Genomic DNA, 17655 nt, shown 5'->3' on the forward strand with positions numbered 1-17655 from the left:
TAGATCCGGACGCTCACTGGATCTGGATGCTCACTAGATCTGGATGCTAACTAGATAGATGTCTGAGTTCAGGAATATTTACACCAACTCCCATTCTGAACTGAAGAGGAGGCGTTTCTCTACAGCAAAAAGGCGGGACAGTCTTCCCTTTGTAGATTCTATCTGGGCCAGATGAAGCGCTCGCTCTGCTCGACCACAGTACGGCGGAACGCCGTTTGGCTGGAGGCCTTGAAGCAGTCTGGCAGCCGGAGGAGACTCCTCCCTGTTCGGAGGCCCCACCCACCAGTCAGCCTCCGCTAACCGGCTTTTCTCCACCCGGGCCAGCTGACAGCAGGAACAAACGAGAGATACGCAGATGTTCTGCTCAACAGGAGGAACATGCGACAGGATTTAAATGCACGTGGATTGTCTTTAGTGTAAATGGATCAATAGTGGAGATCGATCTGTTGGGAGGACAAATGCGATAATGATCTGATCACACCGACGCGCCAGAAACATTAATCAGATTACAGTCAGATGTTCGTCTCCTGTTCCTAATGTCCCAATAAATTGATTGGAATCTTTGATCATCAGACTCAAAGTAATTACTTTTCTTTTTTATCTATCGTTTGATTTTCACCCACGACCAGTCGGTGCAGCGATTTGGGAACCGAAACGTTCATGAAGCGCCGCATCAATGAGCGGGTGTTCATCGCCGGCCGCGGACGTTCCCATTCCCGTTCTGGATTCTCTGAAGTACAATCTGCTGCCATCTAAAGATGAACCACGCCCGTCCGGGACGTCCAGGTAACACGCCGCTGTTGCATTTGCCCGCGCCCTGCCAAAATCAGACGAGTGTCAATGAAAACAGGCTCCTCCTTCTCAGTCGCACTAAATCAGGCCTGGACGACCGAGAAGCTTCAGCCGACAGAACGTTTACGATTGTTGTCGCGTCATTCCGTCGTTTACAAACAGCTGCTCAACGCAAACGGCACGCCGAAGGCTACTCTACGTCGGCCTGGGAACGCTGGCAACATCAGCGTAAACGAAAGCGCCATACATGAGGGTCGTTTGAGTCAGACCATTTGGAGTAAGTGTGTGTGTGTGTGTGTGTGTGTGTGTGTGTGCGCGCGTGTGTGTTCTGACCTTGCCAGGGACCACAGGCTGAGGGTGGGAATAGGACCATGTGTGCTCAGTTCACCACATGTAGTGTTCACAGGATTTGATGGCACACACACACACACACACACACACACGCACACACACACACACGCACGCTCCGTGTAAGACCTCTCAGTGTCTTGCTGCTGCCACACGAAGAACGTCTCTGTTTGATGAGATGATTCATTGAACACTTCCTCACACCTTCTGCTGTGCAAAAGTGACTTTCATCTTGTGTTTAACGGTCACCATGACAACCCATCTGACATGCAACAAAACCATCAATGAAAAAGGTCACCCCCCCCCCCCCCCCCCTAGCACTGCCTCAGCCCGCTGTTAGATCCTCCCCCCGCTGACGCTGTCATGCTGGTCTCCCCACCCAAGTGTTTTGATTCTAGTCATGTGATCTGAATGAGAAGTGCTCTGACCCAAGAACAAAGGTGAAGACATGACCCTCCTAAACTTTATTGGAAATCCATGATTTATTTATTTTTCAAATTGGAAAAGGTTGAAAAATGAAAATAGACTTCCGGTTCTGGATCCAGATTACAACTCAGTTTAGACCTGGTCCACCTCAAACCTCCCACAAAACTGAAAACCAGTTCAGTGGGTTTTGTGTAATTTATGAAGTCTGATGTGAGTGTGGGGGGCAGGATCCCCCATCCCGGGGGGGGGGGGGGATCCTTTTACTGCATGTGTTTAGTAAAGTGGGTCATTTTTGACTGGGTGCAGGTTCTCTGTGATCCGGTCCCGGTAATCCTCTAAAGAGTCTAAATCGGGTTCGAGGGGGGGGGTTGTTCCCCAGCCGAGTCACAGGACAGATTCGCCCCCCCCCGGAAGGTTTTACACGTCACGTGTTCCCGTGAATGCGACAGGTGTTCGTACAGGTGAACCAGAAGAGCCGAATTACAATCCAGCACCATCTTCCGGGGCAGTGAGGAGGTTCTTACCTGCGCTGATCGCTGATCAATAATGCATCTTCCTCAGTCCTCACGAGACAAACTCCTCTTCATCACCGGTTCTCATTCTGGACGCATCCGCTCCTCTCCCCGACACAAACACGCGTCATCAAATGTGAAAGTCGTCCTTTAATGACGTCACTGCTCCGGTCGAACACTTTGATCTGGGGTCCAACTCTTGTCAGGGACTGAAACCAACTGCGGCTCCGCTCAACAAGGCGCAACGTGAACCTGCGGCTAACAAGCTAACGTGGCTCACGTCGATACTTCCTGTAGCTGCCTTCAAAATAAAGGTCCGTAGCGGGAATATATTTTATTGTCTCACACCATTGACAAGAGTAGAATAAATGCTGGCAAACGTAGACAACGAAATTAACTAATCAAATATGTCTTTAAAAATAGGCCAGCTGTTATAACAAGGTTGTTTTATTTTAAATTACTGCGTCATATGTTGTCAAAGATGGTGAGTTTGACTGAAATGCCTAAAACCAGGGAAATCTGACCTTAAAGACATTCAGGTTAAACCAGTTGAAGCAGATTTGTGCATTTCTTGAATTTCTTTACAATGTAACAACAAAATAACCATGGTAAGACAATTCTCAGCATTCTGAGCATGTGGCTCCTTTCCAGCGTAAAGTGGACCAAAATCATTTGATCAAAACCCTGTAAAGGTTTTGAAATTAAAAACGGTAAATGGACTGCACTTGTGTAGCGCTTTCTACACCTTTGTGGTGCAAAAAACGCTTTACAAAGCCTCACATTCACTCACTCATTCATATTCCAATTGCAATCCCTTGTGAAAACTCCACTTTACACGCCTGACAAGCTATTTTAGTGTCTGAGGTCGACAAAGGGAGAGAAATATTAGAATACAATAGTCAATAAATGTAGAACAAACAAATCCTACCCTAAAAACAGCAGAAAATACTGAGACCTTCCATTTAACTTCAGATACAAAAGTGTTATAGTAAAGTCACCAACCACAAAATCTCATGTCATTTCAAAACAATGCAGAAGCAAAAAAAAAAACATCTTTATTCAAAATTGCTGCAGTTATTAGTTTCATCTATAGAAAAGAAGCAGAATAAAGAATACAAGTTATTCTCTCCATTCAGGCCGAATGGACTAACTGGGCTGTTTCCAGTCTACAAACAAACAATAGCACTCACAGACCCTCTGATTAACAAATAAGTTAATATGTGACCAAATCCTTGATTGATTTTTGCCTCTGAACTAAAACCTGGAATAAACAACCTGCCCTCAGAAGAGAAAGATCAAAAGTCATGTCCTGGTCACACGTCTCCAGGCTGCAGTAGCTGGACTGCAGCCTCCCTGTTGTGTCTCCTGGCTTCTTGCAGAGGAGAGCTCCCCCATCTGGTGAAACATGAAACTACATCAGACACCCTCCCAGCAGAGACAGCAGAAGAATGAGTTCAGGTGAGCGCACACAGGTGTCAATAAAAAAAAAAGTAGTGCAGTTGTGTTGTCTGAAGCATCTAAAGTCTCACCTGTCCTTCAGAGCAGCATTCATTCCGGCGTTCTCCAGCAGGAAGCAAATGACCTCTGTGTGACCTTCGGCGGCAGCTACGTGCAGCGCTGACCTGCCGTCGTAATCGACCGCATTTACATCGACACCAGACAGGTAGTACCTGCAGACAACCGCAGAAGAACAGACATCACAGTCAAGTAGATGACATCATCACATTAGTCTTACATCATCATCCTGAGGGAAACGTGAAACACGTCTCACTACCATCTTAGCCCTTTCAATTTGAGCTCTATTACTCCCATTAGCATTATCGATATTCAGCAAATTTTCACCGCAGATACTAGGAGGGCGTGGCTTGTTCTTTCAACTACTGTACATAAATAAAAATAATCAATATTAGTGTAACATTAGCGGTCACCTCCTCAAAGTCTGGACGTCGCCTTTGAAAGCTGATAGCAGGACATTCATAATCTGACATCCCTGTAGAGACGAGGAAAGAAGAAGAACAGTCAATTGTTAAAAACAGATAAACTGGTCTTAGATCAGACCAGAGAAGGAGAATGAACCTCAGATTCAGCTTTCCACTGTCTGTAGGTCAGAATCTGCCTGAACGGTGTCCTGATGTCAAAACTGTGTAGCTGAAACATGGAAATCAGCTCCTGCAAACACATTTAAAATCACAGAATCATGAACAGGACATCCAGATCCACCCCCGAGGGAAACACTTTATTTATCTATTTTTTGTTTAATAGGTGAATGTGATTTTTTTCTAAGGGTGAGGTAGAACCTGGCAGAAGTGAGTGGCCCTCCAGGGGTTTCCACAGGCATCCGACTCAGGAGAGAATGCCATCAGACCCAAAACACCAGGAACAACGGCGAGCAGGGACCCGTGGCTGCTGGACACCGCTGGGATGGACGTCTGCAACAATGAACAACTTATTTATCCCTAATCGATAGAGGAATGAACACACACACACACACACACACTTTTTCTCTAACAACTGCATCAGACCTTGTAATGGAAAGTCGTGGAGTAATCCTTCATTCCTGCAACCTGCATCATGGACAGCATGCTCCGCGTCGCTGCTGGCGACAGCACCTGATCAGCTGACAGTGGACACAGGCCTCCATTGGCTAACGAAGCAGCCATGGCTGCTCCTGATTCACAGGTGATTTCTGTAGAGGTGCACTGAGGACAGCAGAGCATTGAACGTAGAATGTAACATGTAGTAAGTATGCTTTCAGGTTGGCGTGTTAGTAGAGAGGGTAAATCAGTGCTCCTCTTAGTTTGCTTTCTGTCCCTGGTGAAAGGATTGGTGCGTGTCTCCAGGTCGCTCCCACCTCCTCTACTCCTCACCTGGAAGCAGCCTCCTTTATCAAACACACCGGTTGCTGTTGTCTTTAGGTGTGTGTATGTGCTATTTTCTGCATTCTTCCATTCTTCTGGATGGAAGAAAGAGAGACTTTGATCGATGGAGACTAATTCTGTTTTTCTTTTGTTTTGGGGTTAGGTTTTTTTCCATCCAAGGGAAAATTGAAATTCAAATGGATCACAGAATTTCTCCTCTCATGGTTTCCGAATGTTTTTTACATTCGGCGTGGAGCTCAGGGTTTTATTAAAATTGACGTCTGTGTCATACCTGCAGCATTAGATCCAACGCAGCATTAATATCAACCTTCTCTGGAAAACACTGGCACAGGGGAAATATGGTAATTATTTATGTTACTCTTATTATACCGGTAAACTGGAGCAGACAGGAGAGTAGAGGATGTCTGATGATAGAAGGAGCATCTTTACCTTCTTCTCCTGCAGGTAGAAGGAAAGAGCGTGGAGTCTGGCCGCAGCCTTCCTGCTGCTCTCGTAACTAAACACAACAGAATTCCCTTCAGCAGGATCAAATGTTGCTGTTACCGTGGATACGTTACATTTGTGCGTATCATAAAATAGAAGTGAGTTGTGCAGTTTAATGAGCTGCCAGTATGTGTTGACTTTGCAGAGAGAAATGTGTTTTTAAACGACGGTGTGAACTTTCTAACCCTATCCAAGTGTTTTGGTGCCTGGGTTTACCCAGATGTTATGCAAGACATGACATTTAAACAAGAAGATCAAAGATGACATTTGACCCTCATCCTACAAAAAGAGGAACAACCAAATTCATCATCAACACACATGAACAAACATGCGTGGTTTTAATCTACTGGACTGACTGTAATGTTAATATTAACCTGATGTCTGATTAATGTGTTTAATTGAATCTACACTAAAATACTGGTGGTTTAAGTTAGACCCTAAATGGTTAATGATGGGGTTATATCCAGATCAAGAATTTAGTCAAGCAGAAAGGACCTTTATTGATTTCAGTGCATTGATCGCAAAAAGATGTATTGCTTTAAATTGGAAATATATAAACAGACCTAGTGGCTCCCAGTGGTTAAAACACATGTTGTCTAATCTTCCTTCCTCTGGCACAGAATTGTTCTGTAAGTTAGAATAAATGTGGAAAACTCTTTAATAAAATATATATGACAAAAAAAACAAAAAAAAATACTGGTGGTTTTCTTTGTGGAAATAAGAATCAAATATCCAGACTGAAAAACAGGATCATTATTCAAGGGGAATAAACTTTTCGTTTTCAAAGACAAAAGTTTTGATATTTTACGTGCTGCTCATCATCATCATCTCTGAGACTACTGGGACTACTTTCTGCAGTGGATGGATCCACGTGTTTGAGGAAGCAGACAGTGTGATCATTACCTGCTGCAGTCTAAGGTGGCGTGTTCTTTGTTACAGAGCCTCTGGATGACATTCAGCACCTACAACACACACACACACACACACACACACACACACACACACACACACACACACACACACACAGTGTGTGATTATTACAGGCACTCATCATGCGATCGTCCATCTCCCCCGAGTCACTTACTGAGTCAAACTTCTCCTCTTCCTCAGAGGTCATCCTCCCCATCATCTGGAGACACAGAAGAGGATGAGAGAAAGGAAGAAAGGAAGGAAGGAAGGAAGGATGGTACCTGTAGTAAGGAAGTGGTGATGATGACTCCGGTCTCAGTGAGTGGGCTGTGAGGGATTCCTGGACACAGATATTTAAAATCAATGAGCCAGAGTTAGAAGCTCATCATCATCATCATCATCATCATCATCACTCTTCCAAACAAAAGACTTGGGAAAGACCTGTTTTAGTGAGTGTGAATGGAGAGTCATATCTGGAGTAAGCCTCCATGCCGACGTATCTGTGTACAAGTTCAGAACCCAGCAGGTCCACTGCCACGCCGTACACCAGTGGCCATGACACTTCACCCAGAACCAGAGCATCAGCCCAGTCTCCGAGAGACAACCTGAGAGACGGAGACACACAAACGCTAATTAGATCCATTTTCCTGTGGACCTCAATCGTCTCATCTACAGCCGCTTTATCCACCTCGCCGGTCACAGGAATTGCTGGCTATCCCCGCTGACTCAGGGCGAGAGGTGGGGTCCACCCCGGATGCGTCGACAGCACATCGCAGGGCCACACATAGACAAATAGCCGCTGACACACACACACACACACACACACACATAGTCGGACAATTTGGTGTGACCAAACACCGCACAGATAGGATTCAAACTCAGTACCTTCGTGCTTTGAGGGGACAGCGCTAACTGCTACACCACCATGTCACCCTACTGAGATTCACGATTCTCATATTGCAGGAAAATAGACACACACTTTTATTGTGAAGGAGAGAGAGGAAGTGACAACATGGAGATTTGTATTTAAGCACACAGCACTTGAAAAATTGTTTCAGATTTCTTTTCAGCAGGATTTACAATCTGTGCAAAGTTCTCCTTTCAGTGAACTTTCCCCGCTGAGGGATGAAATAAATGTATCTTATAGATCCTTCAACAAATGCACTCCAAATATTTAACACAGAAATGTGTAATTATGTCTCCTTCATAAACATACATGTCACATGATCCAAAGGAGTGTTTGGGCTAAGCAAGCGTTTGAGTTGGAAGCAAATGAAGGGTTAAGGTTAGGGTTGGCCGAGGGCCATGCAGGTCACCATCCGAATTGTCTGAACATAAAATTAAGATTTTCATTCAGTGAAAGTGTAAATTAAACAATTTCAAATGAAATAAAAGGTTTCCATGTACCTCTGTCCATCCACGGTGCAGATGGAGACACCCCACTTGGTGCTGTCCACGCTCTCCTTTCCACCACCGGCTTCAACCTGGAAGAAGCTCCAGTTTAACCGGTTTGAAAAGAAAAACAATCAAAACATTCACTCATTAAAGAGCTAGAATGTCTTGATTGCTTCATGGCCCACCAGATTTTCAGGTTTGGATTTCAATCTCCAATCCTATTGTTCACCTCAGGACTCCAGGTGTCCGAGCCGGGACTTACCGGTATGGACAACAGCTGGCGGCACCTTGAAAACAATTTCTGAGTTTCTTCATTGAAGGTAGAAAAATCTGGGATGACGAACCTTCCCTGCAGAGCTTTCAGGATGAGAGACACAAATCCTGTGACGCACCTACAGCAGCAAAAAAAAAACAGACCTGCCATCAGAAACACAACGACGCAACAACATCACCAGCCGAGACAGAAGTCTGACATCCACAGGAAGAAGAAGAAGACAGCGACATCACATGGTGAAACATGGATGCATGGTGCATCATCTGCAAAATATCAGCGGCCGATTCATATTCTCCACTATATATATTCATATTCATATTCTCCACTGAATAAAACAGTCTGGCGGACCTGTGGAAGGTGTTTCTGTCCACTGTCCCCTCAGCATCCTGCAGTCTCCTCAGGTGGTGAAAGCACTCTTTGAGCCGGGGGTCTGACCTGTGCAGACCTGAGTTCCAGATGGCCTAGTGGAGAAAACAAATGCACCCACAAAATTCACAAACACAAATATACAAAAACAAAAAGCCAATTTTTCTTCCTTTCAGGAATAAGCGATTGATTCAGTGGTGGTCGGAAAATGCTGCATCTTTAAGTCCATCACTAACAAAGACGCTGCAACAACAAAAAAGGTTTGCAATGTTTTCCCTCTGAAATCCACTTTAAAAAGTTGTATTAATTGGCCACAGAAAGTCAAACATGCCCTCAAGCTTTTTGTAAATCAATAAAATGAAGCGTTTGAGCTGGTTTTCCCTCCGAGTCGAAATACCTCAAAGAACCGGTTGACGCTGATTCTTCCTTTGGATACGAAGCCATCGAACAGAACATCAGCAGCCCTGCAACCACAGACCAGTTACACCAGCACAGACGTCGGGCTTAGCCCAGCTCTGTTACAACAACACTTACGCCCTGCGTTTGATCGGACTCTGCTGAGAGGGGGACCAGGGCTGGCCGGCTAGGGGCCCCCTGTCCTCTGGCTGGACCACCACGTGAGGGAGGGAAGGCTTCAGGCAGCCATTATTGGAGGATGCTGGGACCAATGCAAATAAATAATATTTTTTATTAAGAACAGCGGCGTCAAAAACCTGCAGTTCTACACAAAACAGCTCCCCGGAATGTCGTTGTCTGTGTGTTTATTAACTAATACACTGAATATTGATCCTGACCATTCAAATTAATTAATCTAATTTAGTCCATTTGTTTAAAATCTGTAATTTCCTACTTCAGTCTCAGAAATCCTTAATTTTTTCCTCGGTGAATTAATTTTAATATTCTAATCAATTCCACAGCACTTTGATGTTTTGAATCCAGAGGCTGTGATCCAGACTAACTGTATCAACTCTAGTTTTAGTCCACTTAAACTGGGGCCAACTCAACGTGTTGAATGCAACACGTTCCTCATCTAAGGCAGCGCCTGCACCATGTAGGAGCCTTGAGATCACTCTGCCCCTGGAATCAACTCTTCCACATGGTGTCGGCTTTAGACAAATATAGGAATGCATAAAGAATAGTTTAAAATATACGTTCTAAATATAGCAAACAGTGGGTTTGTTCTGCTTTAGACACCAGCAGGCTCCTCCCACTGACCACTAATCACAGGGTGTTACCATTCATGTCTGGATCTTTATTGGGCTCCAGCAGTTTGTTGCCGTCCAGACCGCCATAACGTTTCCTCCATTTTCGTCTGAGAGACGGAGTTCTCTGGAAACTGAAAACACAACAGGATCAACTTTTAATGGCTGAAATCCAAACCGCAGCCATGACAACCTCTGCCTGACTTTGACAGTAAAGAACAATGCATCAAATAAATTAATCTGTTTTTCAAGTTCTGTGCGACCCAAAAGAGTCCGTTGAACCAAAGCCGGGTGATGATGGGGACCCAAAACATCGGCTCGGGACCGGTGGGCCCAATTCACACAGGAGGTCGGGTCTCACTGGCTGCTGGTGTGTTGGGCCAAGATCAGGCAGCAAAGTCCAACACAGAGCCAAGGAACCCCCCAGCAGAGCCCCCCCCAGCAGGGACATGAGGGAGGAGGGGCCCAAAGTCATTGATGGAAAAACTCAACCTTCAGAATCTGTACTGCTTTTAATAAACACAGATATAACTTTTTTTACATTGTATTATTAAAGGAGCCCCCCCCCCCCCCAGTAAGATGAACTGTGACCAGCACAAGTTAGACGTCTCCGTCTGTTTAAAGCTGTGCCACGTCTCAGCCTGCCCTTCATCACTGCAGGAATGTGACCCTGGACTTTTTCCAGCCTTCAGGAAGAAGCTTCAAAAGAATTGAAATGTTCTCACCACAGGTGGGACCCGTCTTCTTCCTGGATCTGGTTCTCCATCCCAGCCTCCAGAGGTCTTCTCAGGGACGTGTTGTCACGACGTGGACAGCTTCTTCTGCGTGTCTGCAGCTACAAACGTTCCGTTATGACTGGGACGGTTCAGAGGAGGGGAAACCCGTAGAACCCTCCCAGCTCAACCATACAGCAGTTTAAAAAACACACACACACACACACACACACACACACAACAGAGCAAAACAGCAAAGCCTTCAGGTTCTTCTCTGACATGAAATAACAAAGATGAAAATATACACCGTCCTGACAATTGAAAGATGCATCAGCTTGACATGAAGAAGACGTTCCCCACAAAGAGGGTTTGTAAATTGCTTCGTGCTGTACGAGGTCTGAGGCACCGGATCAGAACATTAAACGATCGTTCATCACCATCGAACCAACATCAGCTGGGACGGGCCTGAAGATCTAATAAAGCATTCCGTGTATGTTCTACACATCAATCACATCTCCTTGATATCTCCATTACATTTATTGTGGAGCTGAAGATGTTAGCGCCTCCTTTACCCATCTTGGAGGAAAAACCAAAGTGCAGAAGTTCATCTTTTTGACCTGATGGTCGTCTTTTCACCAACGGACCAGCAGACGGAAGCAGAGCTCCATGTAGCACTCAGTCAGAAAGAAGACAACGTCAGACTGTTGTTTCTTTTCAGGGTGACCGTCATACCAGAGTGCAGAGTTTTTAACTGCACTGAATTCAGCTCAGACTAAAATTAAGGGGAGACTTGTTCATTAGGGAGACCTCTAGTGTTCGGTGCTATAGCACAAGGGCTAACTATAATGAAGGGAAGCAAAATGTCTCAAGTCTACATTAAAATTAATTAAAACATCTTTAATGTAAAGTTTTTGGTAGAATCTCGTCAACAGAAATGAGGTGGTTATCTGACATGGTGCAACCTGGAACAGTACATTTCTAATACGAATGGCAACCGGAAGTTTACCCTGGCCAGGTGGTCACGTGACAGGAAGTTTACCCTGGCCGGGTGTTCACGTGACATTGTTGGCATTTCCTGCTCCCTGTTTTAGCTATCTGCTAGCGAGCTAACAGGTAACAGGTGGATGTTTTATTTCCTTTTACGGCATTTTTATGACGTCCTTTGGAGTTAAACTGACGTTTGCTTGGTTATGTGACGTCATTCCGGTGTTCATCCGCAGGGTGACCGTTCTCTCCTCGTCCAGACTGCCTTCTCTGTCCGGTGCTAACCGGCTAAGACATCACTCCAGAAACAGACCGATGCCTAAAAAGGAGAAAGCGGTTAGTTTCCGAGTCATTTATCAATAGTATTGCTATTATCCATCTATCTATCTATCAATGACCGTTACGCCCTGCATATATTTCATTACATTTGTACTTTTTTTTTTTGCCTTGCAGATTTAGATCAATCAAACAAAGTAAAAACCAATAAGTGATTTGTTCTTAAACCTGATAAACCTCCCTTCAGATTGACTGTGGTGGAGATTAAAAAGGGTTATAATCTGGAGGCGCTGCATGCGCGGTTGTGCTGGTGTGACGTCTCATTTGTTTACGCTATGACTGAAACTCATCCTTCATCCTTTCATCCAGGTGAAGGGACCGGCGTCTGGACAGTCCTGTTCGGAGGCTCCAGACAGAAGTGGCTCCGTCATCCTAGCGGTTCACGTGAAGCCCGGAGCCAAACGCAGCAGCATCACAGGTCACCGTCACGTCTCCTTCACGGTAGCAATGCTGCCGTCACCACACCTGAACTTCCAACCACCTTCTCTGCCTCTACTCTTGCAGAAGTTTCTTCCGAGGCGGTGGGAATTTCCGTCGCGGCCCCTCCAGCAGACGGAGAAGCCAATGCTGAGCTTGTTCGCTTCCTGGCCGAGGTTCTGGAGCTGAAGAAGAGTCACATATCGCTGGACAAGGTTCTCAAACAAATCAGCCTTCCCTCACAGAGACAGCTGTTGGTCTGAAAGGACTAGTTAGCCCAACAATGTAAACTCAGTCTCAATGGGGTCTTTTGCCTCCGGTGTCCCGCAGGGCTCCAGGTCCAGAGACAAACTCATCAGAGTGGACTCCTCTCTCAGCCCAGAAGAGGTTCTGAGGAGGCTCAGGCAGGCTGCAGGCTGACAGGAGGGATGGAGGAGGTCCAGTCCAAAAGAGACTTGAAAATACTGACTGCAGGAGAGCTTTATGCTGGCGAGACGAGCTGGATCACCATGGAAACAAATCCAACAATGACCGCAGGGATTCCTGGATGTGGACTGGAAAAGATGGCTGACGTATAGTTCTTGTCTGTCAAAATAAGAAATTTGAAAGTTTGTGCAGCTCAAACTGATCTCTTGAACTCACATCCAACAACAGAAGAACCCGTCTGATGGAGAGACTATCTGCTGGTCCAGGATCAGCAGCGGAACAAGCCAGTAAGCATATCTGCTGCTGATGAGGTCTCGCTCTTATATAACATTTAAAATCTTGTATGATACCGTCAATGAAAGCAGGAAATAAAGTTCAGCGACAAGCAGACACTCTTTTCAGTATCAACTCTTAGTCTTCGTGAGTCTGTGATGTTTGACGAAAGTGATGCTGAATCCAGACTCTGATGTGGGATCTGATGAAACTCGTTTGGTTTGGACTCATTAGCGCTCCGTTAATTAATTGCATCAATTGAGTAATTTAATATTATAGTTTTATTGGTTTTGTTAAATGTCGCTGATTTATGTACGAAGGACTTTCAACGGAAACAAAACCGCAAGGGCTTTTTTGAAATGCTCCTCTTAGACAGGATATTTGACTGTATTTGTACTGCAATACATGCTACTGTGTGACTGTACTTGTACTCTTAACATTCTATCTAATAAATACATTCATCATCATGACACCACTCTGATTCCGGTGACTGAGGCTAACTAACCCGTTTCTCCTGAGAATGTACGGCATCAGGATTCTGGCGGATCGCGTGGCTCCTGTGGACCTGCGAGTCCTTTCAACTGGCCATGCTTCTCCGCAGGAACAGAGTCCAGCTGACAGAATACCAGAATACCACCCCAACACTCACAAAGTCTGACTGTTGGAGCGATACTCAATAATTCAACGCTCTCGGGCTTCGGCCGGCTCCGGCCACAACCCGTGCTCCAAGATCAATGGGATCTTCCTCAGGCAGTGACACCTTTCTCCAAGACGACTCATGGGTCAGGGTCGGCGGTACTCATACCTGGTAATCTCCCATTTCAAACATACCGGTATGGGCATTTGGGACGTGCTTTAAACATGATGCTAAAGGGTCATTAAAGGTACACGAGGTATACATGGTGAATCAGCAGCCGTGCACAGCAGATGTTTTTCCAAAGGTTTTTATTAGAATAAGCTTTACAGACGTCTAGACTCCCCGGGGCGTCTTGAAGTTCATGCCGACGGTGGGTTGGGTGACCTGCAGGTTGGGCAGATTGCCGAAGTCCTGGAGAGAAGAACAGGTCTGAGTACGGTACACAACGCACGCCAGAAGAAACACGAGGAAACTGTATGAGAGCTTCAGGGTCTGGGAGGAACAGACGCTCCTTCAGACACGGGAAAGGCTCCCGGCTTCATCTTCCTGTACTATCAATGACCTGGCGACGAGGACGCCACAATCACTTTCGATACAGGATGGCAGGTGACTATCGTTAGCTACAAATGGTAGCCAAGGGGCCCGCCGAGGCTCCTCCTACTTCCTGTAGTGTCATTTGATTTGCTTCTAATACCAAAGGGTTGCATAAAATATTTCCAATTGATGGTTTTCATTTTTATGCTAAACAAAATGCAAATCGCTCTTCTCATTACACATTCCGACTGGTTTTCCCTAAAGCAGCAGGGAGCGAACTTGGTTTTAACTATTCTTAACAGACCACAAAGCCAAAAGACACTTAAAAAACTAACAAGTTCTCTACCAGAGTCAAAAAAAATCATCCTGTTTTAAAACAATAGAAGCGATAGAAGCATCAACATTTAAACACTGGCACCCCAGCTTAGTATAAGCACGATTGTTGGACGGACTTACCAGAAGCTTCAGCATCTCCTTGGTGTCGGGATCAACTTCAATAAGCTCCTGGTCCAGCGCAGATACCTGTACAGGTGAACATACGGACGGTTGATCAACACATACCCGTCTGCGTGGGGGTTGTTACAGTAAGGACGCTTTCACACTCGGCTGTTTTGGTCCGCTTTAAACGGACCAGAGTTTGTTTCCACGGATAGTTCACTTCGTTTCAGCAAGTGTGACAGCTCACCGGACCAAACGTACGTAGTAACGCTATACGCTCCAATCAAAAACTAGTTCTACGTGATGTCATCAATGACATAAGATCACTGATAGTTTCACATCTATCGATGATTGAATTGAAACGGCTGCACATCCCCCGCTGTTTCAGGTGCTGCACACCTCAACTGTTTAAAGGTAAACCATTTATCTGATCTCTAAATCAGTAGAACTCGAGCCTACGGTATGTTTAATCTCTGGGGTGATTTTCTTCCCTGATTATAAGGGCACATCAGACGACAATGCCTCGATTCATCATCACACGACTCAAACAAAATAACAACAAACGATCACAGACCCAAAGAACGTGGACAAACGTTTCTCTGATTTCCACTCATACAGGTTTGTCTGAGAGCTTCAGGGTCTGGGAGGAACAGATTCTCCTTCAGACACGGGAAATGCTCGCAGCTTGATCTTCCTGCACTATCAATGATCTGGCGACGAGGACGCCATGATCACTTTCGATACAGGACACAAGACATGCTCACAGACGGGTATGTCTGTGATGTTCTGATACACAATCACGGTTTGTTCAGCTTTGTGACGCAGGTGAGTTCTGAATTCAAGGGTTTGGACATTTTCCAAACTTCTCTGTAAATATTTCCTAACATGAGGACGACTAAAACATTCTAACTCTATAGATTAAAGCTGAATACTGGAGCTAACACAATCACGAAACAGACACGTTCTGCTAGCAGCGCAAGTGTTTAGAAACTCTCATTTATCTGTCGGTGTTCTGTGGTAGACCTGCAGCACAAGATTAAAATGGAAATATCGGATCATGGATTCTATTATGCAAACAAAACGACTGCTCTGACAGAAGCCAGTGTCTTAACTGATCACACTGAACAGTAGTTTCGTGCCACATGGTGGCGCTGTATAACCATGTAATAAATACCAACACTTAGACAACTACGACTGTCAACAATAAACACTAAAACTAAAACACTGTAGGTGTTATGCGAGACCACACGTCTTACAGGAGGTCAACACAAACTTTGCGAAATGGACTACTGATTATTATTATTATTATCTGTGTGTCTCAAAGGTGCAGCCCCGACATTAAACCAGTGGGGGAACCAACCCCCCCTGGTCCTACAATGTCTATCCAGCATATACACAGGGAACATCTAGCCCCAGGGAGTCGTGGGAAGAGGAAGCAAGACGGGGGCTCGGCTTAAAGTATATTTTACAAAGTTTTAATTAAAGAAACTCAGGGCCATGATAAAGAGCAATTCACCCACATTTGATCGACAAGTCATCAGCTACGCTGCACAGAATCTAATGAATCAGCACCATAATAAGGAGATAAATATAAAGCTAGACAATACTGCAATGTTTTAAACATTTGGGTTTACAGCGGCCCAATAACAATACAAAATACAACTCGGAAAATAACCCAATAACCATCAACAACTCAGGCACACCATAACCAAAATAACTACATTTCAATATTGATTGAGAGACCAGAGATAGAACTATTTTACTATCTACACACATCCCGAGTTAGCCCAGTTCTACTCACTGACCAAAAAAAAAACATTTACACAATCATTTATCTGCGTTTGAATTGAGATGGTGCCTTCACTTACCTCTGGCACATAGTTGTCCCTCCTCTCTCTCTCTTCCTCCTGCAGTTTGATGGAGATACCTCTGACTGGACCCCTCTGGATCCTCTTCATGAGATGCGTCACATACCTGCAGCAAGGACGGTCAAAGAACACAAACAAAGACATCAGTATTAAAACCACCACCCGTTTTGAGACTGAAGATTTTGAATGCCATTGCAATACCTGCTTCGCCGTAGTAACTATTTGCTTAAAGTATATCAAGTGTTTGGAAGCGTCAGGGTCTGAGAGGAACCGATAATCCTTCAAACACGGGAAATGCTCACATGTTCATCTTCCTGTACTATCAATGACCTGGCAAGGAGTGTGCCATGATCACTTTCGATACAGGACATCAGAAGCAAACCTTTCCTCGCCGCGAACTCACCCGGCGATCTTGTTGCGGAGCTTCTTGCTGGGGATAATGGCGATCTCCTCGCACACCCTTTTGTTAGTGTGGAAGTCACTGCCCAGCCGGGTGTAATATTTCTCAATGATGACCCTGGCGGCCTTTTTCACCGTCTTGGTCCTGACTCGTCCCTGTGGAAAGACCGAAAGTTAGATGGTTTGCAAAAATACCATTGGAGCCAGGACGAGGTCATCACCATGACAACTACATTTATCTAAAGATTTAGATTAGGGGGACTGACATTTATACCCCAGGTTTGCAAAAAACAATCTGGGAAAAATACATATTAAATCTGTTTTGAACACTGAACACTGCAAATTGGGGCTTATCTTATTCTGTCGGTCAAATTAAAATGAATTAACAAGCCATTCTCTTAAATGGATGTCAAGCGTACTCTCTTGCAATAGACGTGGGCAATTACTCCCATGTTAGCCCGAACACTTCAGGGAAAGCACAGCTTGCTATGCTAAGTGCAGTTAGCATAGCAAGCTGTGCTCTCCCTGAAGAGGCTCATTTCGGTTGCATCTTCCAAAGCCATTAAATGTTAGTAATTTCGATATTGCTGCGGACCATATCCAAACCTACATAGCAAATGAGTTACTTTCTTCATATGAACATAAAACCGAAAAAAACACCCTTTATTCAGGGAGGAAGCGGCTAAGCTCCGCTTATCCAGCTAGCCGATACAGAACGATACATTTTACGTTCTATTAGTCCCATCTAACGATAATACTACGGCTATCGGGAACAATGACCTCTCCGATGGCCATGGGCGAAATAACTCGGACATAAAGACTGCCAAAATGTTCGGATTATCTCAGATGATATGAACGACATATGAAAATTACCCACCATGTTGGATCGGCCTAGTAGAAGAGGACTTGGACACTTCCGGTGGAAGTTTAAATCCACTGACGGAAGTGGCCTCGGAACGACGCGTTGCTGCTCTGCCGTCTGTCGGCTGGCGGAAGAACTACAAAAACAAAGCGCTGTTTGTTGTATCGGATTACAGTATCTGT

The 17655-nt window shown here is 45.0% G+C and overlaps 3 protein-coding genes and 3 non-coding genes across 7 annotated transcripts; 1 reads left to right on the forward strand and 5 right to left on the reverse strand.

The window, feature by feature from the left end:
- Positions 1-3380: 3380 nt before the first annotated feature.
- Positions 3381-10352, reverse strand: glsl (glutaminase like). Its single transcript, XM_068738935.1, has 19 exons — positions 10312-10352; positions 9622-9720; positions 8919-9056; positions 8782-8848; positions 8367-8479; positions 8007-8136; positions 7757-7833; positions 6791-6954; positions 6631-6689; positions 6525-6569; positions 6344-6402; positions 5387-5453; positions 5229-5279; positions 4601-4777; positions 4376-4507; positions 4155-4247; positions 4007-4068; positions 3608-3748; positions 3381-3489 (listed from the first exon to the last, which is right to left on the reverse strand). Exons 1-19 carry the CDS (start codon positions 10350-10352, stop codon positions 3381-3383), a joined length of 1824 nt encoding a protein of 607 aa, XP_068595036.1.
- Positions 10353-11327: 975 nt separating this feature from the next.
- Positions 11328-13193, forward strand: c5h15orf40 (chromosome 5 C15orf40 homolog). Of its 2 annotated transcripts, XM_068739706.1 has the most exons (5): positions 11328-11412; positions 11520-11619; positions 11929-12037; positions 12124-12251; positions 12367-13193. In XM_068739706.1, exons 2-5 carry the CDS (start codon positions 11599-11601, stop codon positions 12454-12456), a joined length of 348 nt encoding a protein of 115 aa, XP_068595807.1. In that variant the 5' UTR covers positions 11328-11412; positions 11520-11598; the 3' UTR covers positions 12457-13193. The 2 variants fall into 2 exon arrangements, with proteins under 2 accessions (XP_068595807.1, XP_068595805.1); XM_068739704.1 differs by having other exon boundaries at positions 11396-11619.
- Positions 13194-13663: 470 nt separating this feature from the next.
- zgc:114188 (40S ribosomal protein S17-like) lies at positions 13664-17557 on the reverse strand. The gene is made up of 5 exons (XM_068739314.1): positions 17489-17557; positions 16616-16767; positions 16213-16318; positions 14363-14428; positions 13664-13783 (listed from the first exon to the last, which is right to left on the reverse strand). The coding sequence occupies exons 1-5, from the start codon at positions 17489-17491 to the stop codon at positions 13706-13708; spliced, it is 405 nt and encodes a 134-aa protein (XP_068595415.1). The 5' UTR covers positions 17492-17557; the 3' UTR covers positions 13664-13705.
- LOC137894514 (small nucleolar RNA SNORA71) lies at positions 13846-13972 on the reverse strand. Its single transcript, XR_011105503.1, has one exon. It is a non-coding gene; the product is annotated as a small nucleolar RNA SNORA71 (small nucleolar RNA).
- On the reverse strand, positions 14966-15092 carry LOC137894515 (small nucleolar RNA SNORA71). Its single transcript, XR_011105504.1, has one exon. It is a non-coding gene; the product is annotated as a small nucleolar RNA SNORA71 (small nucleolar RNA).
- LOC137894516 (small nucleolar RNA SNORA71) lies at positions 16454-16580 on the reverse strand. The gene has a single exon (XR_011105505.1). It is a non-coding gene; the product is annotated as a small nucleolar RNA SNORA71 (small nucleolar RNA).
- Positions 17558-17655: the final 98 nt, after the last annotated feature.

Source organism: Brachionichthys hirsutus, chromosome 5 (assembly GCF_040956055.1).
Source record: "Brachionichthys hirsutus isolate HB-005 chromosome 5, CSIRO-AGI_Bhir_v1, whole genome shotgun sequence".
Lineage (NCBI taxonomy): Eukaryota > Metazoa > Chordata > Actinopteri > Lophiiformes > Brachionichthyidae > Brachionichthys > Brachionichthys hirsutus.

Bases quoted from the DNA above. Each gene is read 5' to 3' on its own strand.
- glsl (XM_068738935.1), bottom strand. From the start codon at position 10,352: ATGGAGAACCAGATCCAGGAAGAAGACGGGTCCCACCTGTG. The intron at 8,480-8,781 runs GTATTTCGACTC...TTTCTCCACTAG, and splicing joins GCGTCAACCGGTTCTTTGAG to GCCATCTGGAACTCAGGTCT. The intron at 6,690-6,790 runs GTCTTTCCCAAG...ATCTGTGTCCAG, and splicing joins ATTCACACTCACTAAAACAG to GAATCCCTCACAGCCCACTC.
- c5h15orf40 (XM_068739704.1), top strand. From the start codon at position 11,452: ATGACGTCCTTTGGAGTTAAACTGACGTTTGCTTGGTTATGTGACGTC. The intron at 11,620-11,928 runs GTTAGTTTCCGA...CCTTTCATCCAG, and splicing joins TGCCTAAAAAGGAGAAAGCG to GTGAAGGGACCGGCGTCTGG. The intron at 12,252-12,366 runs GTTCTCAAACAA...GGTGTCCCGCAG, and splicing joins GTCACATATCGCTGGACAAG to GGCTCCAGGTCCAGAGACAA.
- zgc:114188 (XM_068739314.1), bottom strand. The intron at 14,429-16,212 runs GTAAGTGAAGGC...TCACCTGTACAG, and splicing joins GGGACAACTATGTGCCAGAG to GTATCTGCGCTGGACCAGGA. The intron at 13,784-14,362 runs GTAAGTCCGTCC...TCTTCTCTCCAG, and splicing joins AGGAGATGCTGAAGCTTCTG to GACTTCGGCAATCTGCCCAA.